Source organism: Morchella sextelata (genome assembly GCF_020137385.1).
Source record: "Morchella sextelata strain SCLS chromosome Unknown scls_25, whole genome shotgun sequence".
Classification (NCBI taxonomy): Eukaryota; Fungi; Ascomycota; class Pezizomycetes; order Pezizales; family Morchellaceae; genus Morchella; species Morchella sextelata.
Genome location: NW_025408640.1, coordinates 482,143 through 508,899, shown reverse-complemented (window position 1 = coordinate 508,899; position 26,757 = coordinate 482,143). Strand labels below are relative to the sequence as shown.

At 46.0% G+C, this 26,757-nt stretch overlaps 10 protein-coding genes across 10 annotated transcripts; 3 read left to right on the top strand and 7 right to left on the bottom strand.

The window, feature by feature from the left end:
* Positions 1-119: 119 nt before the first annotated feature.
* On the bottom strand, positions 120-593 carry H6S33_008082 (uncharacterized protein; the record flags this gene model as incomplete). Its single annotated transcript, XM_044839429.1, has 2 exons — positions 120-447; positions 511-593. 2 exons carry the CDS (start codon positions 591-593, stop codon positions 120-122), a joined length of 411 nt encoding a protein of 136 aa, XP_044688273.1.
* A 4,432-nt stretch (positions 594-5,025) lies between these two features.
* H6S33_008081 (uncharacterized protein) lies at positions 5,026-5,439 on the bottom strand (the record flags this gene model as incomplete). The annotated part of the gene is made up of 1 exon (XM_044839428.1): positions 5,026-5,439. The coding sequence occupies one exon, from the start codon at positions 5,437-5,439 to the stop codon at positions 5,026-5,028; it is 414 nt and encodes a 137-aa protein (XP_044688272.1).
* A 1,034-nt stretch (positions 5,440-6,473) lies between these two features.
* Positions 6,474-6,812, top strand: H6S33_008080 (uncharacterized protein; the record flags this gene model as incomplete). The annotated part of the gene is made up of 1 exon (XM_044839427.1): positions 6,474-6,812. The coding sequence occupies one exon, from the start codon at positions 6,474-6,476 to the stop codon at positions 6,810-6,812; it is 339 nt and encodes a 112-aa protein (XP_044688271.1).
* Positions 6,813-7,983: 1,171 nt separating this feature from the next.
* H6S33_008079 (uncharacterized protein) lies at positions 7,984-8,673 on the bottom strand (the record flags this gene model as incomplete). Its single annotated transcript, XM_044839426.1, has 1 exon — positions 7,984-8,673. One exon carries the CDS (start codon positions 8,671-8,673, stop codon positions 7,984-7,986), a length of 690 nt encoding a protein of 229 aa, XP_044688270.1.
* Positions 8,674-10,097: 1,424 nt separating this feature from the next.
* Positions 10,098-15,084, bottom strand: H6S33_008078 (uncharacterized protein; the record flags this gene model as incomplete). Its single annotated transcript, XM_044839425.1, has 9 exons — positions 10,098-10,195; positions 10,249-10,339; positions 10,395-10,479; positions 10,535-10,631; positions 10,701-11,047; positions 11,099-13,822; positions 13,915-14,597; positions 14,704-14,867; positions 15,069-15,084. 9 exons carry the CDS (start codon positions 15,082-15,084, stop codon positions 10,098-10,100), a joined length of 4,305 nt encoding a protein of 1,434 aa, XP_044688269.1.
* A 1,459-nt stretch (positions 15,085-16,543) lies between these two features.
* On the bottom strand, positions 16,544-17,200 carry H6S33_008077 (uncharacterized protein; the record flags this gene model as incomplete). Its single annotated transcript, XM_044839423.1, has 1 exon — positions 16,544-17,200. One exon carries the CDS (start codon positions 17,198-17,200, stop codon positions 16,544-16,546), a length of 657 nt encoding a protein of 218 aa, XP_044688268.1.
* Positions 17,201-18,119: 919 nt separating this feature from the next.
* H6S33_008076 (uncharacterized protein) lies at positions 18,120-19,183 on the bottom strand (the record flags this gene model as incomplete). The annotated part of the gene is made up of 2 exons (XM_044839422.1): positions 18,120-18,215; positions 18,278-19,183. 2 exons carry the CDS (start codon positions 19,181-19,183, stop codon positions 18,120-18,122), a joined length of 1,002 nt encoding a protein of 333 aa, XP_044688267.1.
* Positions 19,184-21,034: 1,851 nt separating this feature from the next.
* Positions 21,035-22,397, bottom strand: H6S33_008075 (uncharacterized protein; the record flags this gene model as incomplete). Its single annotated transcript, XM_044839421.1, has 8 exons — positions 21,035-21,254; positions 21,307-21,313; positions 21,382-21,837; positions 21,904-21,948; positions 21,999-22,048; positions 22,103-22,253; positions 22,310-22,315; positions 22,364-22,397. The coding sequence occupies 8 exons, from the start codon at positions 22,395-22,397 to the stop codon at positions 21,035-21,037; spliced, it is 969 nt and encodes a 322-aa protein (XP_044688266.1).
* A 1,323-nt stretch (positions 22,398-23,720) lies between these two features.
* Positions 23,721-25,033, top strand: H6S33_008074 (uncharacterized protein; the record flags this gene model as incomplete). The annotated part of the gene is made up of 6 exons (XM_044839420.1): positions 23,721-24,335; positions 24,389-24,470; positions 24,524-24,577; positions 24,625-24,653; positions 24,769-24,947; positions 25,006-25,033. The coding sequence occupies 6 exons, from the start codon at positions 23,721-23,723 to the stop codon at positions 25,031-25,033; spliced, it is 987 nt and encodes a 328-aa protein (XP_044688265.1).
* Positions 25,034-25,074: 41 nt separating this feature from the next.
* On the top strand, positions 25,075-25,472 carry H6S33_008073 (uncharacterized protein; the record flags this gene model as incomplete). The annotated part of the gene is made up of 2 exons (XM_044839419.1): positions 25,075-25,108; positions 25,180-25,472. The coding sequence occupies 2 exons, from the start codon at positions 25,075-25,077 to the stop codon at positions 25,470-25,472; spliced, it is 327 nt and encodes a 108-aa protein (XP_044688264.1).
* Between the last annotated feature and the right edge of the window lie 1,285 nt (positions 25,473-26,757).

Genomic DNA, 26,757 nt, shown 5'->3' with positions numbered 1-26,757 from the left:
AGAAGATACTTAAATACCCCCATCATTACACCATAAAGACAATCCCACAAGAAAAGCACCGCAAAAAGCCTTCCGACATCACCAGATCCTTCAATTCCCAGACCTAACTCCTAGCAACCTTACAACCACGCCCCCAGCCCGGCACCCACAACCATGACCACACCCGCCACCACGGTCATATCCACCCCCCTCCGAGCCGCCGCTCCCTTCTCCTCCGGAATAGTGCCTTCACTATGGTCATCCACTATGCCAGCTCCCTCATCATAGGTACTTGTATTCTCGAGCGTCGGGCCGACAGGACAGTTCATGGCGTCAGGGTACACGTCACAGCACTCGGCGCGCCTGTCTGGATCGTCGCAGATAGCGGTGGTGCTGTTGTAGCCGAGGGTGCTGTTTGTGCTGATTGTGGTGTTTGTGGAGGATATTGTCATGTTGGCTTCCTGGCGGCTGTTTTTGGGAGTTGTTAGCTGCGACTGAGTGGGGGAGAGATGGTGGTGGGAGTGGGCTTACGCGTAGAACCAGTTGGCGGAGACGCCAGAGAAGGTGGTAGCCAGCGTGAGGAGAATGAGCGGGAGTGTGTTGACGAGCTGCATTGTGTAGATGTGTGGTGTGGTGTGGTGCGGTGCGGTGCGGTGTAGATGATGTGGAGGCAAGAGAGAGGAAGCAGATGATGAGTGTGTTGGGGTGTGGGGGGTGTTTATAGCCATCCGTGGTGCCAGATGGAGTCTTGGCGTATGCGGCTGAGCGGTGATGAGACAGATAATGCCGTGTGGTGTGGTGGGAGGAGGCTGGGGTTTGATGAGAGACGGGTAGGTGCAGATCTGGTACTGGCTGCAGCTAGTGTGGGTTTATTCTTGGTGGAATTGCATGTTGAGGCGTTGAGAGACTGCCTTTGAAGTGCTGAAAACGTGGCTTAGATTTGGCGGGGGAGACAATGATCAGAATAAGCCCTATCGATTATGGTCTAAGCTGCAGCTTTTTCGTCCGGAAGTCTCGAGACAGCCGTTTTGATTTCTCTGCCGCCCTTGAGCAGATGTTTTTCACATCAATTCCAGAAGAGAAGCCCACCTTTGTGGGTTCTCAAAAACAAAAAACACTCCCAACGCAGCGTGGCTTGCGCTTGCATCTGCACTCACCAACACAAAGTAAAAGCACAACCACGGCTAGGCGACGTAACCGGGTCGAATAGGCGACTGAGACAGAATGAAGTGCTGCGCCGCATGTGCCGATGTGGGACAGTTGTCTGAAATATAGAATATGGGATCTCTCGCTGGCAGTGCTCCCAGTATTCCTGAATTCTCATCTTGGAGGATTTGTCAGGTGAGGGAGGTAGGCGGTCGGTCGGAGGTGCTTTTTTCGATGGTGATTCTGCAGGTTCGGGGGTGAATGATATGATTTCCCAGAGTTCGCGGCTGACCTAGCGCCTGGTGGGTATGGGTTTTGCTATGAGAATAGCGCGCTGTGAAGCAATTTGATATGGTGATATCATTGTTGGTATGCAATATCATGATATCGGGATTCAGTGCTTTAAACTCTTTAGCTCATGCTCATCACCAATTGGCTAATTTTTCCAAGATAAAAAAAATAAAAATAAAAACCTGACTCTAATCGACTATTGTCAGACATTGATCCGACTGCATCGCTTCTCATATCGATCGCGTGTTATACCAAATCTCCACACGTTCTGTGCGAGAGACAAGTCGTCAAGAGAAGGTTTCCATAGCCGACCGGTTCCAGGGGTCACATTCCAATGAGCCATCCCCTGCATCCCGCTTCTCGCTTAGCAGAAAATGCCGATTGACAGCACCAACACATGGCCTCCTGTTCTTCTAGAAGACATGATTGGAATCATTCCTCCCATTCGTCTGGAAGGCTACTTAAAGTGTTTCCTACGAATTCTTTTCGAGACCTTTCAGCGTGAGAAATATTTTGAAAACGGCAATGATCAGAGGGAAGCGCGTGATCTAGCGGGCGCCAAGACATGAGGCTGAAATAAGCTTACCGCAACCCCCGGACCGATCCTTGCTCAGATCGTTCAGCTTGAACTCTCAGTGCGTGATATTTCCTTCAGCTATTTCTCCTGGTATCCAATTCAAAACCTATGAGAGATATCTCAAGGGTTTGTCCCTTCGACCATCCAGCGCCAAATCTTTGAACGCTTTCGGCTGTTGGTGAATTATTTTCTGGATCGGTCTCGAGGGGATTGTTCTAGCTCTTCGCTCTATCACTCAGATGAAGAATGATGAGATTCAAAGGGCTGCCGCCGCTGAACTCATAGGTCTCGAAATTAACACATATGCTTCACTGTTTACAACCACATAACTATTGCAACGTGTCCTGACACCTAGGTAGCAGTCGGCTAAGTTGCCCAAAAAAGGAGGAAGAGTGGCTCAATGATCGCTCCCCCGTGGCTCTACTTTTGTTGATGTCTGATAACGACGTCCGTAACAGTACGTTGCGCAATCGCGGAATCTTCCGGGAACACTGTACCACGTTCCACCCCACCCGAGGGTGGGAGTAGGGGTAACCGGAGACGGCAACGTTGCTTTCTGTATATTTCATGTCTAGACGAATAGATGCCAGTCTACCGTACACGTGGTTCTAGGTATGACATGAGACTGGATGCTCAGCCGCTGCTGTATGTACACAGCCCTCCGCCTCGCCACCTAAAATTACATGTAATAAGCAACTGAATTTCCCCACCCCCTGCATCTCGGATCTCCGGAATATATAGCCACTCATGACCCATGGCGGGATAGCGGTGAAGCAGAACGTTCCATTGTCGCGGGAGTGACATCTGGAGACATCTGTATCGTTACACCAGTCTCACCAGCGGTTTCCGTTGTGCTACGTGCCATCATGTCCTTTGTGCACTCTTCTCACGACCAAGATCCTTGCTGCCCCATAGTTGGAATGGTTGACCACTTAATTATGAAATACCGTCTCTGTTTCTATCCCGATCAGGAGCAAAGAGATATCCGACGACATCTAGGAGCCGCAAGATACACCTCCGTCTACCTCTCAATCGATCAGCATAACCTCTAGATACTAGCTGCCGCTTGTGCCTACAATCATCAGACAATGGTATTTGTCCATACTGAACCCCAGCCCTTTGAGATCTTTCCGTGGTACTACATCGTCACTGGATATCGACACTGAGAGAATCTTAGAATTATAACTGTTGAATAGAGGCCAACTATAACCTTCAAAGTTGAAAGGCGGAAGAAGGAGCAGAAGGGAGTCCATCAACTTCAGACGTTTCGTCGAGCAGACTCTCATCGTGATCCTCATATTTTGACTCCTCCGGAATTTTCCTGGGCATCAACGTTCGTAACATTATCACTCGCGGACTCTCTTAGTAGAGGATCTCATTCTTCCTCCTCCGACTCGCAAATTCGGCACGATGTACTGGCTATTCTACACCTCCGAACCTATTTCAGGTGGCGTACCCTTGACAGCTAAACCCCCCCCCCCTCCCTCCCTCTTCCAGGCCCCTCATGTGTAGGCTTTGACGGGTAGATTTGGAAGGGAAAGGACCACAGGGGAGATACTACAAGAAGAAATAAGGTGAAGTAGTTGAACTTCATCTAGGTCTGGGACTAAGGCATGCGCGGTACAAAAGGCTGAGAAAGCTACGCGATGATTCTGGCGGACTCTCGCCTGAACACTTACCACTTCGACTTCGTTAGCCTCTCCCATTATTATTAACCGGAAGGTGTCAAAATGGGTAGGTGGTACTGATATAATTCGCAATATTTTGTTCTACTGTTACTTTCTGAAGAATGGGCGCGGTAGTAATACTATGCGGCAAGATCTGCTCTTCAAGGCATGTGCCTGATCGGATCCCTACTTGTTGATTTCGGCAGTCCACAGCCTAGAAAGAATGGCTTGAGTCCATATCTAATCTACATGTATGCAACATCAGGCTTTGTTAGACTACAAAATGTATCGAGGTATCAGAGTTCGCAGCAACTGAGATCTGGATATACCTTCTGTTGAGTGTAATTACGAGTGATAAACTATGATTCAGGCAAACTGACTGGGTGTTAGACAACACATCTGATTTATGATAGACTACTGTGATCTTTCTTCCGGCTCTACTATAATATCTGAGGACACCTAGACTTTTCTCAACAAGAACACCTAGCGGTGTTGTTTTCCGTCGCTGTCCTTCATCACCGACCATTCCTTATAGACCAACCATCATATAAGCGCTTTCGAATGAGAATACTTCTCGCTCCTTATTCCTAAGTCTACCTCTCCGGGAGATCATGAAAAGTGATCTAGGATGAATACCACGACAGGTGTGGGGTTGAAATACAAGCGGAGGAAAGAAAACGAGTGATAACACGTGCCCCTAGCCTCATGACCTTGGTACGGCGTCCTCCCCCCTATACATCGGTCACAAAAACTTTCTACGGCTCTCTAATATCCTTTAGCATGTGCTATTCAAAGGCCCTCTCTGTTTCCGGTAGTTCCGCTACCTCCGTGTGGGGATCATTTTGTTTTTCAGCAGCTTGAACTTTATCGCATCTTGAGTGATGTGTCTACATAAACTGAATGGTATTTATATTACGGCTTTCCCTGTCTCTACGTTACTAAGGAGTAGTCTGCTCTCTTGCCCCCATATGGGAAGTGAGTTCCCTTAATTCGCTGTGGTATCTACACATTCATTCAAACTTACACGGACTCTACATACTCTGCAGGTCTATATCCGGCCCTATCCCCTGATATGATAATTACAGCAACTAAATACGATTGGAGGGTGTAGCTTCGAAGGTTCGTTTCATCTTTCACGGTGATCATTATATTTCACTAATGCTAAGATCTTCCTTTGAATGTGTTTCTTGCGCAAAGTTTAAAAGGGTCTCGAGGTATTTATATTGACTAGGTTACACACTTCAATACTTGATTACGCTTCAAAACAAAATAATCTTGCAAAATAACAAAATAATGACAGAGAAAACAAATAGCACGAACAACTTTACAGACTAGAATACCAAGCGCCTACTACACCTACCGGAGCTAATTTGCAAGCCTTGCGATCTCCTGCCTCACACCCATCTCGATCAGGTGAACATGAACCAACCCCCTCTCTATCTCCGTAAATTGAGTAGACAAACCGATCTGGTCATGGTCCTCCCGGTGAACACTTTGCATCACGGGGAGGATTTCTTTATCAAAAAGAAGGTTCTTTTTAACCTCAAGCCCTGCCTCCAGAATTGTGTTAAGAAAGCCAATAGACTCCTCCGCAGGCAGTAGCTCATTTCCCTCTGCTAGATCTTCCTGCATACCGTCGACGAATGCAGTATAATTATCGTGGCAGTAGTCTATCGTACGGACGTCTTTGCCGACGCTAAAGCCGTACTGCATAACCGTAAGCTTGTTTAAGGGGACAACATGGTGCGAACGTGCTTGTTGGTCTGCAGTGTAGGACATTGTGGTTGAGTGCTTTGAGAGTTTGGAGTGGAGGGGTGTTATTGATAATATTGATGTGGAATAATTTGATGAGTGTTTTAGGGAGAGACTACCGCCAAAGAGATGCCTTTTATAGCTGGTCCAGGTGTTTACTACTCTGATAGTACTGGGTATTTCCCTTGCATAGTCTGCTTTGCTATTGGCCAGTGGGTATTAGACCGTGACTTGAACGGTGGCTGACCCACGTTCCAGAGCTGTAGAACGCGATGTATGGGCCAACTGAGCAATTGGAATCATGCTCGATGTCCCTTGGGTAGGTTCACACTATCCCTAGGTTCTATTGATCATTCATCCTCTATATAATCTTACAATTTGAACTGAACTCTAGTTGAAGCAGGTGTATGAACCCATTAGGAGCCCTTTGGTTGAGACCAGAAAAACTTGTTTTCCACTCCCGAGCAACCTGGCTCCCAGAAATCTTAGCAAGGCATCCATTCAAATAACCGAGCCAGAGCATACTCTTTCAGTCAGCACTCAGACAATTTCCCGATCAACAACACTTCTCTGTATCACATTCCGGAATACTGTGCACTACCAAAACAACAAATTTAGAATAGCCAGATATGTGACATAGTACAGTGCACAGGTACCTCCGTGATACTATATCACCATATCCCGCGCCCCATTGAAGCCGAGTCCCAGTCTGGAAGCTTAAGCATATTTAAAAACACTAATACCCCGCAATTTGTATCACGGGGTACACACAGAGTATTGTTATTGTATACACCTCTTCCTCGCATCCCCGAGAGGTAATGTCAACAAACTCTGTGTGGGGTCTGGAGCTTTTATTAATAGGAAATTGCAGTACCTGAAACGTCTAAAATTACAATTTGGGGGTGCCCTTCCACCGACTATAAAGCGTCAGCTTCCATGCTCTTCCTTCCCCCTCCACACAACATTCCCAGACTCACACACAAAAACTACTCCACAACCCAAACCACATAATCTAAACCACAACAATCTGAACCACACCCACAAAACAACAACAACCAGATATGTCAGGCCTCGACAGTCCCGAATTCAAAGCCCAAGAAGCCCACTGGCTCGACATCGTCGCCAGCATGAACACCGAGATCTACGGCAGCTTCAACGGCGTCGGCGGGAGTGACGCCCACTTCAAGATGTACGAGCGCGCCATCAAAGGCCACCCCAATATCGCGAGGGAGTACCTTGATGGGTGCGAGGCTTGGGCGAAGGCATCCCCGGCTGAGTGCCAAGACAGGATTGCGGAGGTCAGGAAGTTGGTGTCGGAGGCTTTGGAAGCACAGGAGGAGAGGATCAAGAAGAGGATGCAGGAGTTTATGGATACGTATAGGGCGATAGCTGAGGTCTGATCGTGGAATACAGGGGTTTCGGTTTTGAGTATGCTTTTCTTTTTTTCTTTTTTTCTTTTTTTCTTTTAAGTTGTTGCGGGGCTGGCTTGGGAATGGAGGTTGGGATTGTAGTGTGTTTTGTGGGGGGAAATGATAGTATTCATTAGATATGGAAGGCTTGAACTCAATTTGTTGATCTCAACTGCGCACCTGATCGGATGTCGATAAAAGCTAATATGCTCCAAATAATCTCGTATATCAAAAATAAACCCAATGCCGCAAATAAGTGAGCATAAAAAATCCCGGACCATCGTAGTTAAAGACCCCCGAGAAAGACAGTCTAGGAGTTATCTATGTGACGGTATTCTTATAAAAATGTGCCACTTGAGTTGAATCTCCTTCTGCGTGTTCCAATTTCGGTCCATTAAGGGAATTAGGGACATGTGTTGGTTTTATTGCGTGTGCCATTATTCCGGACGTTTCGTTTACCGCCGTTTATGTCTTTACAGTTTATAATTATATATAACACTGAAGCTTGATACTTGTGGTGTATCGAGGTGGGCTTGAGTTATGTCTCGGATAACATAAGCATTCTAACACCAATCACTGAGTTCGAGTGATATCTCATGATGCGGAAACCTCCGACATTGGGACAGAGAAATGGTAGATCTCCCCGGAATGTTGGAGTGTGGGGGCGAGATGAGTAGGAATCAGGAAGAAGATCCTGTAGGAATTATCTCAGGATCTAGAATACGTCATGTGAACCTTGTTATATCTTATTCACGTTATCTATATTTGTTCTCGATCGGTTATGGAATGAGTGTATACCATGAGATCTCAGAGAACAATGATGTGGTCTTTTGATTGTAGGACTTGTCAAGAGTGGGTGGTTTGTTCGAAAGTGTGTATATCGTCAAGATTTCGTTCACATTGCCTAAAATGACTATTAAGCATAAACATTTCTTTAATGCTTCCTAAGAATAATGGATTAACATGACGTAAACTTTTAAATTCAACAGAAATAACACGAAGCTTCGAGCCTTGTAAGGCTGCTGAAAAGATGTATATGAAAGTAAAATGAGACAATCTCTTTCAGACAACTTAACTCCCAAACCTCCATAAATAAAATAAGAAATGACATTAGAAAAACTACAAGTAAATCGTCACGGATCTTTTGGAATTCAGAAAACCCTTAAGTGGTTCTGGTTCTCCTCTCTGGCCCAATAAAATCTTCAAACGAGCGATACTCCGTCCCATCCTCACTCCCAACTATCAGAGGTGCGTCGTAGTACACCTCTTGCTCTGCGTTGTACCTCTTGTCTAAGATCTCCATGGACTCCTCTAACAGAACCATCTCCCTGAACCTCAAGATTGCTGATTTGAGCATCTTCCAGGTCAGCTCATAGATATCCGCTTGCATCTCCGGATTATCTGCCCACGGCCCCTCAACATTTATGAAGTGGATAAGCACTGCGCGGTGAATCTGCATAGTTTGGAACCTCTCCCTTGCGGTGTCAAGAAGCTGATGTCCCCAAACCCGTTGCTCCTCAGTTGGCCCTGTTTCATCAAGAGTGACAGAGGTATTGCCTGATGCATCCCAACCTTCTTCATCAGTGTTGAATAGGTCTAGCTGCGGGGATGAACCGACGCCAAACTGACTACTCCAATAAAGAAAAAAAGCAAGTCTTCGCACCACAGGGTCCGTGGTGAAGTACGTTCTGAGCTCCTTCCAGGCTTCGCTAATCAGCAGAGCGAGGTTAGGCTTGTGGGTGCCATAGACATTTATAAGTTGGCGGGCGGTGTAGTCGTGGGTTCTGGGAGGTACGATAGGGAAGTCCGCTGGCGCACCGTTGTAGAGTTCTACTATTTTGTTTCCTGACATCCTGAGAGATTTAGAGTCTGTTATCAATTTTGGTTTTATTAATTCAAATGGTGCATGTTTACCTAAGTTGGCAGGGGAGATGGGGTCTTTATATAGGATAAGTGAGGTTGGTATAGAAGGAGGGTGAACTTTAATTTTGGAGCCACGTTCATTCCGAAAGAGGGACAGCATATGTATGGTGATACAGGTGGCGGTGCGTGGGATGCTCCGCTGATACCCGGTGGTGCTTGTGAGCAGATTGTGTTATACTATTTCTGTGTTCGTAGCTGAAGTATATCATTCGATAGTATGCAAAAGAGTGTTCAAAACACAAGATTATTATTCTTTGTTACGTGAAGGCTGAGTTACCCAAAGCATGTGTGCGTGTGTTCGTTTTCACGAGCGAAGGTAAGCTACATGTAATGTCTCCCCGCACATAGTAGTGTCGTCATTGAGGCCACTCATGGCAATCAGGGACAAGTGATTTGCTGTGCCCCTGCCTCGTATACTCTAAATGTTCACCTTCACTTGTTCGTACAAGGAATAGGTGATACCTCGAGGCACCCCAGCTACTTGAGGAAGATAATTACTATATTGGGATCTGTGAAGCTTGTATTTTATTCTAATTCTGATACCTCTGTGGTGGTGTAGTTAATAAACCTAATTCTTCTCTCGGCAATATCTGCCCCACTGGAAATATACAACCAATAGTACTATCATTACCTGAACTTGATTGCCAATTCGTAGTGGGATACACTATCACTAGGGGTGGGCCACCTCGCGACCGCGAGTTGTGTGCGCAATTTAGGCAGCGGAAATATTATATTAAATTAGATATAAAAAAAAAAATAATAATAATAAAAAATAAAAAAATTAAAAAAGAAAAAATAATACTTGCAAGGTATTTAGGGTCCAAAAGAGTTGCTGGTGCAACAAAGGTACTTAGCTTAGTGGTAAATATCTGATACATGTCCTCAATGCTATGGGTTCAACTCATGGCGGGAGCGCGAGCTGTGAAATTCAGACGTTAGTTAGAGGATGTGTCATTGATAACCCTATAGACGTTGGTATTTATGCCTCCTATAGGGAAGAGGGTTGTCCGCTTGGTGAGGCTGGGAACAGCCAACGATCCAAGAGTGTAATGCCCCGGTTATTTACTCCATCCGGCAGTCTGTGACAAAATTAATAAATTCACACGATCATAGTCGGGGAATGGTATAAATAACCGGGGTAACTCGATGCAGTTTTTTTCTACTAATCGCATATCTTTTTAACAACTTTTTATCACTCTATTACAAAGAAACCATGCTAGAAAACAACGATAAGACAGGGAATAAGACAGATAAACGCTAAGAAACATACACGCTAAAGAAAATACAAATTGCTAACTAAATACAGTCCACCGCTCAATTCCTTCCCGCTTCCTCCACATTTCCTCCCACCTACTATGCAATTTCACCCACCTTCCCGTATCCAACTCTATCCTTCTCTCCTATTTCCTCCATGCCTGGATCCTCCCCACCATTTCCATAAGTCATTCTAGCTAATAATTTGGTAAGCACTTCCGGGTGGTACATGATCGGTATATATACTTACCATTCGATACCCAATCCCCCAACTTCTTGCATTCCCCCCATCCTACATCCAATACCGTAACCGACCCCTCTTTCCCTTCCTTACCGAAAACCTATAATAAACGTTAGTGTCATATACCAAACTGTCACCTTGCGGCATATACATACCATCCACACAGAAATCCACCTTCTACCACCTCCAACCATATACCCCCAAGTCCTCCAACCGGCTCCAGCGTAAGTCCTTTCTACCCTAACCGACAGTCAGTATCAATAAAAATATGGATTAAGGGGAATTACTTCTTTACAGCAGCACTTCACGGTATACAATGTTGTCCGTTTGCGGCGGCGTCTCATCTCGTTGCAGCACCATCAAGCCAGCTACATCTGTGACTCTCGAGAGCGCTACATAGAGCTACCTGTGAGTGAAGGGATCACACCTCAAGTCAACCCCAACGACATCCAGTGATTGACCCTGCGATTTATTGACAGTCATCGCAAAGCATAGCCGAATAGGCAACTGCCTTCTCATTAATGTGAAAGGTAGATCTCCCTCAGTGGACGAAAGCTGTATACGTGGTATAACCTTTGGCTCCCCATCAAACTCACCACCCAGAATGTTGGCTTCAATGCACCGTACACCCAGCTTAGTTACCGTCATTCGTGTTCCATTGCAGAGACCTTGCTTTGGAAATAGATTGCGTAGAAGAATTATTGGTGCTCCCACCTTTAGTTTGATGATAGACGGTGGGAGGCCAGACGGATTGAGACCCTGCAGATATTCTGGAGGTAGCAGATTTGCATTCTCTTCTGAATTACCACTGTCAACAGTGTCTACCGAATAGTACGTGTGCACTTCGCCTTGAATTTACTGTAGAACTCTATCATTAAACTCAGCGACTGTATCGTTTCTCATCGCCAGAATCGCCCGCTTCGAGAATGCGGTGTAATTTGTTGGGGCTGATTCAATTATATGCTGCGGGAATACATGCATACAAAGGTCCTCAATTGTCTTACAGCTCTGGATGTATGGTGGTAGAGTTATTCTACCATACCATCGGGAATCATGGCTCATCTGCCCAAGCCAAGCCGCAAACGCCTCATTCTCAACCCCATTGCGGACCCTCATATTGATCTTGAGTCTCAATATCTTGAAGTGCTGCCATAAAGAAGACCGTTGTAGGCATGCCTGCACTATCTGAGCCCTATTACCGCGTTGCACAACTGGTAAAATTTGTGCAAAATCCCCTCCGAGTATGACCGGAATATTTCCGAACAGGCAATCATCCCCCACACTACATATATCATTCAGGGTTCGGCTGACCGCTTCAAAGCAATACTTGTTCTGCATAGGTACCTCGTCCCAGATGATCAGCGCGGTCTTTTGAATTAAACCGGCCAACAGGCTGCCCCGTTTGATGTCACATGTTGAGCCCTCATGGATAGCAATCGGAATTTTGAATCTGGAATGGGATGTTCTGCCTCCAGGGAGCAACTGTGCCGCAATGCCAGAAGAGGCAACACAAAGCACAATCTTACCCTGGGAGCGGAAATGGTTACAGATAACGTTGTATAGGAACGTTTTTCCAGTACCTGCGGGCCCTTGAATGAAGAATAGGGTGGACGCAGCTTCTTCAATACTGTGTGTAATAGTATTAAAGCATTCCAACTGATCTGAATTGAGTTGTGAGATCCTCAACTGTAGACTTGCCGCTTCCGCAACCACATCATATCGTAGTTCTGATGCAATCATCTCGTTCCCACCTGTTCGGTTCCAATCCACTGTATAGAGGGGCAATCCAAAGTCGTTAAGCGTTCTATTGGAGTCGGCAAGAATCTGTGATATCAGGTAGAGGCCATAGTCCAGGTGGGCATCCGGAAGCTCAGGGGGGATAATGAGACCTGTGTTTCTTTCCATAGCTCGGGGCAAGTCATCGCAGATATTTGACTTGAATCTATCCCATAATTGTAAAGGTTCAGTCACGTTGCCAAATAGTAAGGCAGTAGTGAAGAGTGTACGGAGGGAATATCCGCTTGAGAATAAGCTTGCTTCAGTAAAGCACTGCACCCACTCTTGATCATCGTCCAATAAGCCAAGGGCAATGCATGCAGCCTTGAATGTAGGAAACAGCACATGATTGACAGTTTTCAGATGATCAAAAGATCTTGCGCCAGGGATCACGGTTAACAGTAAACGCATATAGTATTTCTCCCCCATCATAGGATTGCAATGCCACATACGTCCAATAGCCACACCTTTCTTCCTGGATGCCCACTTCCGCGATTTAGCGTCATAGGTAAAGTACACCGGGAAATCTTGATAGAGATACCGGGTACCATCCTCGTGCTCTGTATTGTACTCAAAATAAGCCATCAGTGTAGTTCTCGAGTTTTGCATCCTCTGTATCAACTCCTCCCGGTTGGAGTTATCTCCATAGTATACCGGTTGCTCGCCGGGCAAGTGAACAGCCAAGTGAATGACTGACGGGTATTCTTCGTGCATTCCGTATTCGAACAAACGCCATACAGCCTCAGTGGGTCCTATATAACGCCCTTGGAGGTATCTAGTAATTTCATCCGAGTCACTCCCTACTTGAAGTGTTGTTCGATCTGAACCTTTATATATATATTTGTGTATATATTTTATCGCGTGGATAGAACCACAGATCTCGACATTGATATGAGCTTTATACCGTAAAGAAAGATAAGGATTATATGGAACCACCCATCTGTTGTCCATCTGATACTCTTGATTAAACCCTGAGCCCCTTACTACCACTGAAAAGGTTCTGCCATCATTACGTCTTCTATACAGTGGATAGCCATCCTCCTGTACAACTGTTTCTGATTGATAGGCCTTAGGGTACCGTTTCGAACATGCAATTGGTCCCCCATTCTCCTTTGAAGCCATGCAGGGCGATCGCATATTGGCCTCTCCACATGGACCGTGTACCATACAACTTCTAATGATTGCATTTAGTTCCCCCGTAGGATCAGTCGCGGGGTCCGGTAACTCTGCACACACAATTTCGTCGATCCTCTCTGCTGTCAGAAAGCGATCATCTGGATGAAGGAATATCAGTAGATGCATGTGTGGCAGCCCTCTCTTCTGGTACTCAATGGTCCATACAGACCCAAGATAGCGACCAAAGATGTGTTTACGCTTTATTTCTTGGAGGAGTTGTTGTTGCTTGAGATGGAACACCCTTGCAACTAAATCTGGCCTATCAACAGCAGTTTGCCCCGGTAGTAACTCCGCAGTAATCTCTTCCCACTTTGGATTCGCGGTAAAGGTAACAAATAGTGAGGGACGCCCAAAATGACGGACTATAGCCATGGAATCCTGGAACAACTGCAGCATGTACCGGTCGCCTCCTGTATAGCTTCGTGGTAGAATGATACGCTTCCCGGTTTGTTCCGAGTTGAAGTCCTCTTGCCGCATATTATCCGCCAACCCATTATACAGATCAGCCCGAATATTTGCTTGATTCAGTCGAAGCCAATTCAACTTATTCTGATCACAAACAGCCCAAGCATCTACCAAATACTGCTGAAATAGCCGTTGCGAGAGGAACAAATTCATGGGTTCAGTCGTCCTGGTATGCAGTCAGTACCTGCACACCATGTATAGTAATCAAAAAGTTAGCCATATCAAAAAGTCTTTGAGCCATTGGTGTTTATAACTAACCTGTAAAATTCGCGTTGCTGTAACCTTAAATTCTTCCTTCGGTTCAACTCATCCCGCAGCCGTAAGCCCCAATGCCAACCCCTCTCACCATTTGGAAATAGCAGAACATAATGTAAGGGCATATAAGCGGCATGATTAGGATCAATTATACTAAACTGCCTATTGGCATCTGGATTTCTATGTGCTAAGACAATATCCCGGAATCCTGCTTCACCATATTCATCCGGGATAATCGCAGCGACTTCATTGCTTGTAGGCAAATTGTGTCTCCGCTTGTCCGCTCCACTCTCCACTATCAACCGCAATTGCGGATTGAGTAAGACACGTACATCTCCATCTTGTGAGGATGCAGCTTCCAATCTTTCCTTCGCTGTCTTCTTTAATGGAATAAATGGATTGACTGTGTGTATCTCTTGTGTCAACCGTTCCAAAACCGCAATATCTAGAGTTGGATGTTCCTGCTGCATCATTTGTGCAGCGTAGAGTGGGTCATAGAAATATAACTGAGCAAAAGCGGGCGTATCGTTTGCTGCTGCAGTCAGGGGCCCCTGAAGGTGATATAGCTCGCCATGGATTTGGAAGCATGTAACCCCCCCAGCTTGACGGTCGATGCGTTCATCTGAGGTATATTTAACGGAAGTAAAGGTCAAAGCGGAGTTGTACTCCCTAATGCGGCTACGGAACTGTCTAGCAATTGTATCAGTAGATTCTAGTAGGTACCGTAAGTACTCGGGGGCTTGTTCCAATGCTGGCAACTGAACATCACCTTTCTTGCAACAATTTTCAAACCGCGGTAACGTGATTGAACTCCCTTGCACGCGCTCGCTTAGCCAATGTAAAGCTTGACATGAAGGACAAATCACTGTCATTCTGCCCAACTCCAATGGCGTCCAACGTGCCCGTGACGATTGGAATGCTAGTGGTACCGCGGGTTGAATCGGCGGCCGAGATGGCTGCCATAGGAGTATCTATTAGAATAGGAGCCCCGCGTATTGGTACTATAAAGAGCAATGTTGCCACTCACCTCTACATTATTTACGATTTGTTGCCGCCGTCTTAATTCTGTTCGACGACGTGTATTTTCACTCGAGCGAGCCTTGTAATAAGATCCGAATCAGTAGAATTCAATTAATAGTTGTAACTTAAAAACTCACTAAGCATGGCCGACATGATTTACGGGGCCGGCCATTACGATCGAGATCATAATCTGCAATATCCTTATCTTGTTTACAGGTTGTGTATTTAATTGTCGACATGTTGCCGAGAGACCTCGGTGAGAACACTATGGAACGGTATGGAATGGACTTTGTTTGGCCCGGGAGCAGATAATTTAATCGAAGATATTGATTGTTAAAGAGTTGATGGTATTTTATTCAGTAGATTTTATTCAGTAGATTTTGTTCAGTAGATTGAATTTTTGGCAAAGAGTCCGGTCCCAAGGAGTTGTGTGTGTTATCACCCAGCTCCCATAGACCCACCGGTGCAAAATAGGGGGGTTCCGGCCACTTGACGCACCGGGGGTTATTTTCAGGGTCGAAAACGGGTTTTTTTTGGTGCATTTCCGCAACTCCGCAACCCACACTCAGAACCCGCACCGTACCTCAAAGGTGCATAGCAACGGGCGCGACACCTCAAATTCAGAGCGCACCCGCTACCTGCAGGCAGGGTAACCTCAGGTAGGGTAACTGCACCAAATCAGGCAGGGTAACTGCACCAAATCAGGCAGGGTAACAGCACTAAATCAGGCAGGGTAACCGCACCAAATTAGGCAGGGTAACTGCACCAAACAAACGAAATTTGATGTGTCGTGCTTACTAAATATCCCTGTCGCTGTCAACCAATCAGATTGCAGCAATCTCAGAAGAATTATATTCCAGTACATAGTAGATTGAGCACTGAATATTTGGCACCAAACTTCGTATACAGTCTCTGCCCCCAGGTCACAGCCACTGAATAATTTCTCCCAGCACTAGGAGGTGAACAAATAATCGTCCTATCCACCGGAAGTCAATCACAGATCATCACTCGGTGCCAAGACCGTCCAGGAATTTCAGGAGAACATACACTCCTAGAAACTCCTTCGACCCTAAGGACAGATAGAGATAGGTTGGCCTAAGGATAGATAAAATCTTTCGTCGTTAGTACAGGTTCGTCACCTTCAGGAACTAGGAGATTAACATCCGTGGGGAAGTATTTCGTGGAGACTCATACATGCTGTCAGATCAGCTATCTATACAGTTTCGGGCGAATAGCTCAGACTTGGTGAATGTAAAGATAGCTTTAATTACTAGAAGTAGGTAACACCAGACATTTTCTTTTCGTTTTCATCTACTGACATGCACGTTGGTAGGAACAAACAACTCTACCTCCAGCAACAAACTTAAGCCACCGCATGCTCCGGCCTTCTCTTCTTTTCATGTTCTAAAGTACAACGACGCCATCTCGTAATACAATGCCCACACCTCTCGTTCGACCAGATAAAAGGATCATCCCTTCCACTGTCCACAAGAACCCTACAAATCGTTTCCTCCCCACTCTCGACACACCGGCTGCACCTCCTACCTTGCACCTCCGTCTTCGCAAACACGCCTCCGAACGAGATTTGGCCGTCCACATATTTTCCCTCCGCTCAAGACACCGACATCCCAGTCTTTCTCCTGACATCGTAGGGATCCGCAAAATCGCCTATGAACCCACTTTTACACTTAAACGCCATGCTCGTGCGTTCTGAGTGGGTAGCGGTAGCGCGGGATGGAGGTCGAGAAGGGGGGGGCTCAGGTTGAGGAACCTTCATACGTTTGCGCGCAGATAGATGGGGTGGGCTGGGAGAGTCTGAGATCGGGATGGCCTCAGCAGGGACGTGATCATCCGCCTTGTTCCCGGCATCGCCAGTGCTAACAGCAGCGCCTGGAAGAAGAGGCTCAGAAAAAGCCAATTTTCTGCTACCACCATTAGGTTCAGAAACGACGTGGCCGAAGGTGAGAGCTTGTTCTCGCGTAGTCGAGGTACCGGAGACGATGGCACGATAGGATGCCATTGTCTGCTCGCGAATGAAGCGGAAACTCTCGACAGGGTCAGTGGGGATGACTACTGTTTGACCTTCGATGTAGAGCTGGTAGGTATTGGGTAGGCTCTCCGAGATAGGCATGTGTGTTTGATCTAAAATTTGAGAAGAGAAGCCCTTTCCAGATTCTGCTGCCCCTTTTTGGGTAATTTTCGACGAAGATGAGGGGGCCGGAGATGATGAGGTCCAGCCTTCCTCTGAGGAGAGTGGTGGTGGGCACATCTTGATGATGATTGGGACGATACCTGGATTGAGAGTTGCAATAAAGGGGGGACGAGGAGATGAACTGATGTACGTGGTTGAATAGACCCCCTTACCAGGATGATGGAACTAGGCCGTCCTTTATTTACCCCCTCTCACTGCACATCCGGGAACAGTTCGGTCTGCCGTGACATACATGATATCCTGTCGATCTCGTTTTCAGTATGTGGGGAAAATGCCACGACGGATGTGAGCTCTTGCACAGGAAACGATATAGTAATCTTTGATATTCAAAAGAAGATACATTTGGATTGACCGCAAAGGTAGTTTGATGCCTCGAGCCTTGTGAGGATGTTGTTAACTTGTGCTTGTAATAGTAAAACCAGTAGAAAATGCGCATATATATATCGTACTAACTGTACTACATACATAAACTTACGAATGTAGCAGCTGGGTAAATGTAAGCCTGTACTCAAATTTGGATAAATCGCTAGAACCGTTTTGGAAAATTCTTTGTGGGTTAGGTTCTTGGCAGCAGTTTGAGAAACTACATGTAGGTTACCACGAAGGGCTAAATATGCCACTGACTGACATTATTTTCTAATGTTTAGTACTCGGCTTAACCACTATCTAGATATTAAAGCTGTATTACTCATCTCGCAATCAATAGTTTTCTACCGGTTTGTACTGGTAAACTGACATGCCACCGTGAGCACTGCATTATTGATGCATATCTTTTCCAATAATTATCTTTTTCGTTACAAATATACTTGTAGTATAGTATGAATTTCACCAGGATCAATATAGGCATGTTGATGAATATGTATGTCGTTCTACTAATTAGACTAACAAAGAGGTTTACTCCTTTACGAGGGTGAATATATCGATTCAACCTACTCTCTTTCCCCCAAGCCATTGCCCACCAGCCATCACGGCCCTTCTAATTCCTTTCCTCCGCATTACAATAAACCCTCCCTTCAAACACCACCCACACTTCGCACTCACAACGTACGTATCCCCACCCCCCACCAGCACTCTACAAGCCTTCCCGTTACCCTTCTGTGAACACCTAGAACATCTCTTGCTCATAAATCTCACCTGCGCAAACTGGCCCTCAAACGAAATTTCCCCCTCAACATACTTCCCCATGACCCATGTCCGACGCATGCCCGTGCTCATCTCCGCATCATGGACACTCGCGAAGTCTCCCGCGAATATTGGTACAGGCCATTGGCGCCGGTCCCACCGAGCCAGGGCGGGGATTTGGGGGATCAGTTGGGTTCCGCTCCTTGGGACTATGTGCATGTCGTCTTGCAATGCCCCGTTCTCTGCAGGGAGATGTCTGATACGGCGGCGAGGATGTTGGATGGGGTCCTCTTCCTCTTCATCCGAGATCTCGATCACTTCGATTGCTCTTTTAGAGTAGGGCAGCCCCTGTGTTCCGTCTTCTTGAAACACCCTAGCACCAGGATCTTCACGCTGGTGTTCCTCGAGAGCTGTTTCATTCCGGGACTGTTCGACCTTTCCTCCCTCGTTACTGGTTTTCTGAATCGGCTGGGCGGCCTTCTCACTACCAATCCCCAGATCGGGAGCCCTGTCAACATGAGATAAAGACAGGGTGCCGAATATGAAAGCCAGATCTCCCGGAGACGCAGTGCCGGCAGTGACAGCGCGGTAGGATTTGATTGTCCGCTCGCGAACCCAGCAGTACCTCTTTACGAGATCGGCAGGGATGTCGAACACATGGCCATCGGCCAGAATTGAGATGAAACGAGCATCGGAGGATTTGATGGCATTGACGTTCCGCGCTGGAGCGGGAAAAATAGCAGATGGTTGGGAGGGAACATCGATGTGTTGAGTAGTATTGATTTGCCGTGCCGGAGCAGGAGGCGGTGGGGATGAGGGCTTTCTGGCCTGCTTGACGCGGATCACATCGGCGGCGGCGGAAGGGGGAGGGGGAGATGAGGAGAAGAAGCTGCCGGGGAGGGTGATGGCTGGGGGCATATCGGAGTGTATGGTGATGAGGGAGTGTGAGGATGAGGTTTGGACGGCCAAATTAAAACTATGGGTCCAGATTAGTTCCTTGCCTGCAATGTACGCGGAGGGAGTATAGATCTTGTCATTAATAATATCGATGGCCATGTTACACAAGCTTACCCCTGACCCCCATCCCCGAAGCCTAGCTAGTGTTGAAAATGCCCAAAACCACACACCCCTCCAGGTGCGACTATATTTATATGCCACCATTACAGCCATATTCTTCGGAAACCTGAAATACGTATCCTATCCCATGGACCGTAACGACGTAAAAAGATTCGAAATCGCAACCACACAATATCCTTTGTGTTATCATGGTTAGCCCTTCAACTGTATCTATCAAAATTTAGTGGGGAAAGTGATTTTTTTAATGTGTGTATTGTAGGATGCTTGGATGACAGGTGGTAACAAATCTGAATATGATTGAAAACCCCTCTTTTTTCTGTTTTATTTGATGAACTATGGTGATAGGAGTGATTTTTTGCAATAAAAAGTCCCCAACCCGTACAAATTCTGCAGCCATCTTGCTTGAATGCTTTAGAACTGTATATAGAATGATATTGCCTACTCAGTTAATATATCGAAGTTCACCCTTGGGGTAAAATAGTAGAAATTACAGACGAAAAATATTGTAACTACATAGAAGTATTATTTGCACTGTGGCGATACTGAATTACATGATGACGTTACTCCAAAAGATTCTATAGAGCCATATTCTGCATAATTCCCATAAAAATATGTAAACAATAATGGTTAATATAAAATGGGAATGCAGCTGTATGGGTCTGTTTTTCTGAAACCAGGAGCATATAGCCCTAAATCAACTATATAAAAAAGAGCTAGTTCTTAGTGGCTGTGGTTGCGATGTTATTGTGATATATGTGAATTTCCGGTTTTTGTATGGGGAAAAAAGGGTTTACTCTATAAGAGATAAAGCCACCAGGAGGGAGCAAATCATTGATTCTAAACAGTCCCAAAATACCTATCTATGTCACTCTACTAGCTCCCGAAAACAGGCTGATATTGACAAATGTAGTTAGGAAATATCCCCTACTCATTGTTGTCAACAGGTAAATTAAGGACAAATATGTCCCCAAATCGTTAGGTTACGGTCCATGGGATACTCATTTTAAAGAATCCGAATACTTATCATTTGTTCACCACCCACATAAGCTGACGAAACCCCTTTGTTCCGATAGACCTAGTCCGGTAAGGCTTGTCAAAATATCTTATATCCTACTACTTCTCTCTGATACCTAACGTATCTACTCTACCGCTCCTCATATCGAAAAGGTGAGATACCAAAAAAAAAGCACGTAAAATACACCGAGGGTGATATGAGGTATAGATGTTCAAGATTATTACGTAGTACTGGTACGAACTGGTAAAATAGAAATAAAGCGATAGACTCAGCGCTCTTCAAGCCGGGATGAAGATTTGAGTTTTCCAGTCTTTCATTCACTGGTGCTGGTGACGTTCATGCGATTAGACAGCATGCATTACGTAATATTACTATTATTATTATTATTATTCTCGTCAGGGTATCCGCATCATGCGATATCACTCGACACAAGGAATGTTACAAAGAAACCTATCGGGACGATTATTAAATCTCTCGTCCATACACTTAATGTATTAAGAGAGGCTTTACATCCGAAACAACTCAGCACTCTACTCTGCACACGACCTAATTGATCTCGCTGGGCTGAATATCTCGATATATTCCAGCCTCCTCACTGCTGCGTATATCCTGCCAACTCTTTACACCATAGTAACAAGCTTACATGAGCCTCGACATCGACAAGATACCTCCGAACCCTAGCCCTTCGGAGTAGCGTAATCCTCCTCCTCCCCTCCAGTTTCCTCACCACCCCCACCAGCACCAGCTCTCCCTCCCCCCTCATCCCCAACCTCTCCCCTCCACCTCATCACCATTCTCCCCTCCTCCACCTCCTCCGTGACCGTCTTTCCGGCGCCGCTCGGACGCTCACTCAAATTACAAATAGAAGAGGCCACCGCATGATCCCGCCCCGTACTCCTACAGTTAATAATCGCACGATACGACGCAATGACCTATCCCTAGATCGCACAAAAACACTTCACCGGATCAGCGGGGACTTTGAAAGGGTATCCGTCGATATAGATGACCGTGAAGGCTGCGGTACCTGTGGCGGTGTCGGCCGTGGGGCGTCTGGCGGTGGTGGCTGCTGTGGAGTCAGGGGGCGGAGGAGAGGTGTTAGTCGCGGCATTTGCTATGTGGCGTCTCGCGATAACAGCTGATGTAGGACCTGTGGGGCCTCTCCTTGGGGAGGGCGGGGTCTGGGTAGCCGCATCTACTGTGTGGTGTCTGGTAATAGCGGCTGAGGTGGGGCCCGTGGGCGGGGAGGGGGCGCTGTTAGTAGCGGCGTTTGCTGTCCGGTGTATGGAGGGGCGATTAAAGTCGGTATCGATTGCTGTGCGATAAACAAAACGGTATTCAGCTGGTTTGGTGTGCGGTCGCAGAGTCCTATCAGACAACTCGTCGCTGACACCACCGCCGCTGGCGCTAGAGACGATGGTAGAGTTCGGTTTTGCCCCCTGCATATCCGCTGCATTTCCGGGCTGCGCGGAGTGTTTAGAACCTGCTGTAGCAGGTATGTTAGTGTTCTTAAAGATCATGTACCTCTGCGACGATATATCAAATCTACCCTGCATCATCATAGGCCACTCATGAGGTTCCGTACCGCCGACATCTCTGGGGGGTGGTACAAGCTTGTTTTTTTTCTGCGGGCAGGAGCTTTACCGCCGGATGATCTCGAGTCAGGTGTGTTCTGTCCAATTCGTAGACAATGCCTATCGGGCCGTCACAGGTAAATGGGTTGTCCCATCCACGATTGGGATGGGTACTTTGAATTGAATGACCAACCAACTGTCATACAGACAGGATACTTATCTTCGCCACCATGAATAACCGGTTTGCAGTGGGAGGAGTCCGCCTCCACACCCTGTCGTACTTTCTCCCAGTTCGATATAACAAATCCCAACTCATGACGTAGAGCTAACAACTGTTAAGTTGGTAACTGGATATTTCTTTTATTAGTGGCGATAACTTACACAATACTAGTATTGCTTATTCCGGGGAACAAATATCTAGCACATTCGATCAACTGAGGTTGTTGGTAGTAACGACATCATCCACCATGAAATGAGGTGTTGGTTCAATATTGATATATTGATTTAAAAGATGATGCAATCACATACGCTAACAACATAACACTTCAGCCCCAGCTTCCTAATCTTGTTGATATATGGCCAACAAGTTAAGAAATGTATATGGTAATAATGACGTGTTTTACATGCTTTTCTCGGATATTGAATGTATGATGCCATCAATAGATTTAATGCACATATTGATATACTTGTAGGGTAGGTGTGGCGAGAGGATGAGCAAGCCTTTTGGAGAAGGTGGTGTGGTGGATCTCAATACTCACACGCGAGTTGATTTACTTGGTAATCTCAACGAATATATAGTCAACGGAATCTGCCCAGCTTCCTCTTACTTGCACCACGCTCCGCTTCAATATTCAGGATAATGTCAACCATTCCTGAACCTACTCTACGTTCTCCCTTCTCCCATGATGCCCGCCAAGCTTGGTGGATTCGAATCTGCTCTCCTGGTAATACGAACAGTTCTCGTCCAACTCCAGAACGTGCTATAATTTTACAACAAATCCTTCTTGGAATTTATAATGAGGAGGGAGACGCTGCTAGGAGGTTGAGATATGAGACGTGGTCAAAGTATGAGCTAGTAGGAAGTGTTCTCAAAATCAAGCGTAAGAATTCAATTAGTAAAACTGTTCTTACTGACCTTGAGGTCTTTGATTTGATTGTCAACGCACATCTCACTCTGGGACATGCTGGATCGCGGAAGACATATGAGGAGCTAGATAGAGATTGTTACAGAATATCACGTCAAGAGGTAGAATGGTTACTCAAGCACTGCACCACATGTGCTATGGAGAAGTCACAGAGCAAGACTGCGCCGATCAAAGCTGTTATAGTCAATAAGCTTTTTGAACGTTTACAGGTTGACTTGATCGATATGACAGCTACACCAGATGGAGATTACCGTTGGATATGCCATATCCGTGATCACTTTAGTAAGTACTCTCAGGCTTACGGTATTGTATCCAAGCATAGTGAAAAGGTTGCGGCAGTCTTTAAGGTATGGGTATCACATCTTGGTCCTCCGAGAATTCTGCAATGCGATAATGGTTCCGAGTTTAAGGGAGCTCTTCTAGAGTTATTAAGAACAGTAGGTTTTCAGGTATAATGTTAGCCCTGCGTTAACGCTATAACAATACTAATCTACTATTAACAGATTATAAACGGTCGAGCAAGACATCCACAGAGTCAAGGGCTTATCGAATAAGCAAATGGGGTCCTCAAAGATAAGCTTGGTAGTTGAATGCAAGACCACCAGTCGATCGAATGGAAAAGTGCCCTACCTGAGATCGTTTTCGCTATGAATAGCCAACAGCACTCTGTTACCAAAAAGGCACCTTATGATATCGTATTTGGACAACGCATGCGTAGCGATCGTGTCGCGTTCTATGAACGGAACAGCAGAGATATTGGCAATGATAACCCCGGTGCAGAGATTGCGGTTCTAATTGATCCTGAAATCGTCAGAAATGAACGGAGTTTAACGATGAACGACAACGTAGCCGTACAATCATCTCCCGAGATTGTGGGGCATTGGAACACAAGAATGGAACTAGATGATAGTGTCCGTAATGCCACAGTAGTAGCATGGGATCTGATGATAAAACGAGATAAGAGACGTTTTAACCTTCCGAATTTTGCTACCGGCATACTTGTTACGCTGAAAGTCCCAAAAGCTGACAGGCTTGCCACTTATGGAAAACGTTTGATTTACAGGATTGTTGATATCAGCGGCTCAAATAGAGATTCCTATATCTTGAGGAGTGAATTCGGATTGATATCGAGAAGCTGTCATATACGTGAACTCCAAGAAGTGGCTCAAACGTTGGATTTCTCACCATACGAACAAAGGCTTAACGACAGGATCACAGTACGAATGGCTGCAAAGCTTACCTATGAAAGAAATACAGGAATGGTAATTACCTAACGACAAATTTCATTACCTCACTAACATGATGAACCTTTGAGAAATATCTATATGCTCTTGTCGGGGAAAATATGACACACAACGAAGTCCTTGTGTCCGAAGAAAAGCAAATTGTTCCCCAAAGTGTCACCAGCCGGGGCAGAGTGAACAACAGCAATATCAAAACTCTGTCTTAGACAGTAATAGCTCGGACGAGGTAGGAGAAGATGTCACTAGTGATAGCAGCTCCGGTACAGCCTGTAAACTATATTCTTATATTTTTGCTAATCTTTCTTAGAGGTTGTATCCACTCATGATTACATTGAGGTACGGGAGTGCAACATGAGGTCTGATGGCTCCACTGAGCTTTCTACTCATATTATGTCTTTAGACATTTCCCTGTTTACTATATCTTCCAGTACCGGGTTTATACTAATTGTAGATAGATTCTCATGAATCCTCTCAAACAGCAGACATGAGCCAAACCCGCCAGGCTTTCTACCCAGACAAAGAAGAACAACGAGTCCCAGAGAAAGCATTAGAGAAAGGATGGCCAGAGCTATCCTGGATACGAGAGAAGACTCAAGAAAATGCACTTCGAGAACATCTTGAAACACCGAGGTACCGGCAGTTGATAACTGCAATTATACAAAAATATCATAAATAACCATACTATCAGGCATTCACAACAAGGCGGTAGAAGTTAAGGTCGGGACGAAACCTTTTGGTTAGGGAAACCTTAGCTCAAATGGATACAGTTCCGAAGGGGTACTACTCTTTTTGTATGTCTCATCTCGTACTCCTGATAGACCCTTCTAATCCCGTTGAGAAACAATGTTAACTCTCTGTTTAGGTCATTCTATTGTTGGAGTTCTAGCAATTGAAGATTTCGGGGCAGGGTATACCAGAGAGTTGAGAACACAGATGCATCAAGTGGGAACCTCGTCAAGATATTTCGGTCATCTCTTGATTCAGGTGATTGCGGTGGAAATCATAATTATTATGACTCAAGAGGACCTTTCAGTTCAGCGTGAGGAAGCGGTGATTGTTCTTGAAGATCAAGATGCAATGGAATTTGGAAGATTGATTGATAACGAGGGAGTACTAGGGCGTACGAGGAAGATGGGAGGAAAGACAGTTGCCTAAATATTTTTTATATATTCAGAAGCATTGTGTAAGAGAATTACTTATGGTACGCAGGCTCATGGAACAGTTTGAATCATCTTAGGCTACATATAGCTTTCATAGAATTTCTTATTTAAATAATGCTGAATTGTTATTTGATTACCTGTAGCTCCCGGGGTGTGCACCGCTACTAATACCGCCACTGTGACGAGTACAGTTGTACTGGAGAATGTATACCACTACTGGAGCGTGTACAGCACTACTGGCGCGACTACAGCTCTACTGGAGCGAGTACAGCTCTACTGGGGCAAACCCAGGCGCAAATGGAATTCTCTGGGCGAGCACAGCCACACTGGGGTGAGTACAGCTCTCTTGGGGCGAGTACATATGCTGGTACAGCTCCTGGGCTGCCACAGCTATGCTGGAGCGAGTACAGCTTGACCAGGGTGTGTATAGTTTTACTGGGGCGAGTACAGGTGGTGATAGAGCTACCATGAGGAGCACAGCTATCCTGGGGCGAGCACAGCTATCCTGAGGCGAGCAGAGAGCTCCTGGGGTGAGCACAGAGCTCCTGGGGTGTGTACAGGTACTGGTAGAGTTCCTGGAGCGATTACAGCTGTACTGGGGTGAGCAAAGCTCTCCTGGACGAGTACTGCTGTACTGGGGCGAGCAGAGCTGTCCTGGGGTGGGCATAGAGCTCCTGAGGCGAGTACAGGTACTGATAGAGCTCCTGGGGCGAGCAGAAGTGCTGGTAGATGGGCAGAGAGTGTGTCATGACCTATCACTCCGTGTGTACAAAAAAACTGCATCGACTTACTCCAGCTGTTTATCCTTTTTGCGACCGCACTCATGTGCAATGTGGGGTTAGGCTAATTGGATAAACAGCTGGAGTCTTACGCCTTACCTCCAGAGGAATAAGTTCATGGTACAGTAATCGGACAACCCTCTTCCTCAGTTGGCAAGGCGTCTATCCATTCTGTGTGGACAATATGACGCACCTTTGAGTCCCTCAATTATATATCGTAGTGCCTAAAACCCATTGCAGGTCGGGGGATTGAACCCCAGACACCCCGACATATGTCAGATGTTTATACTACTACACTAGGTAGCAATAGCTATCCCTGTTCCGGGAAGTACATGTTCAATTGCAACAGGGGCATCAAACTTTATTTTAAGCTTGCATCACCACCCGGGTGAGTCGATTGAAAAAAAGACCCCTTGCTTGGATACTACAGTGAATGGGCACCCTACTCATCAGGCTCGTCCCATCCATGGATAGGACTACCCAATCACGCTATGTCTATTG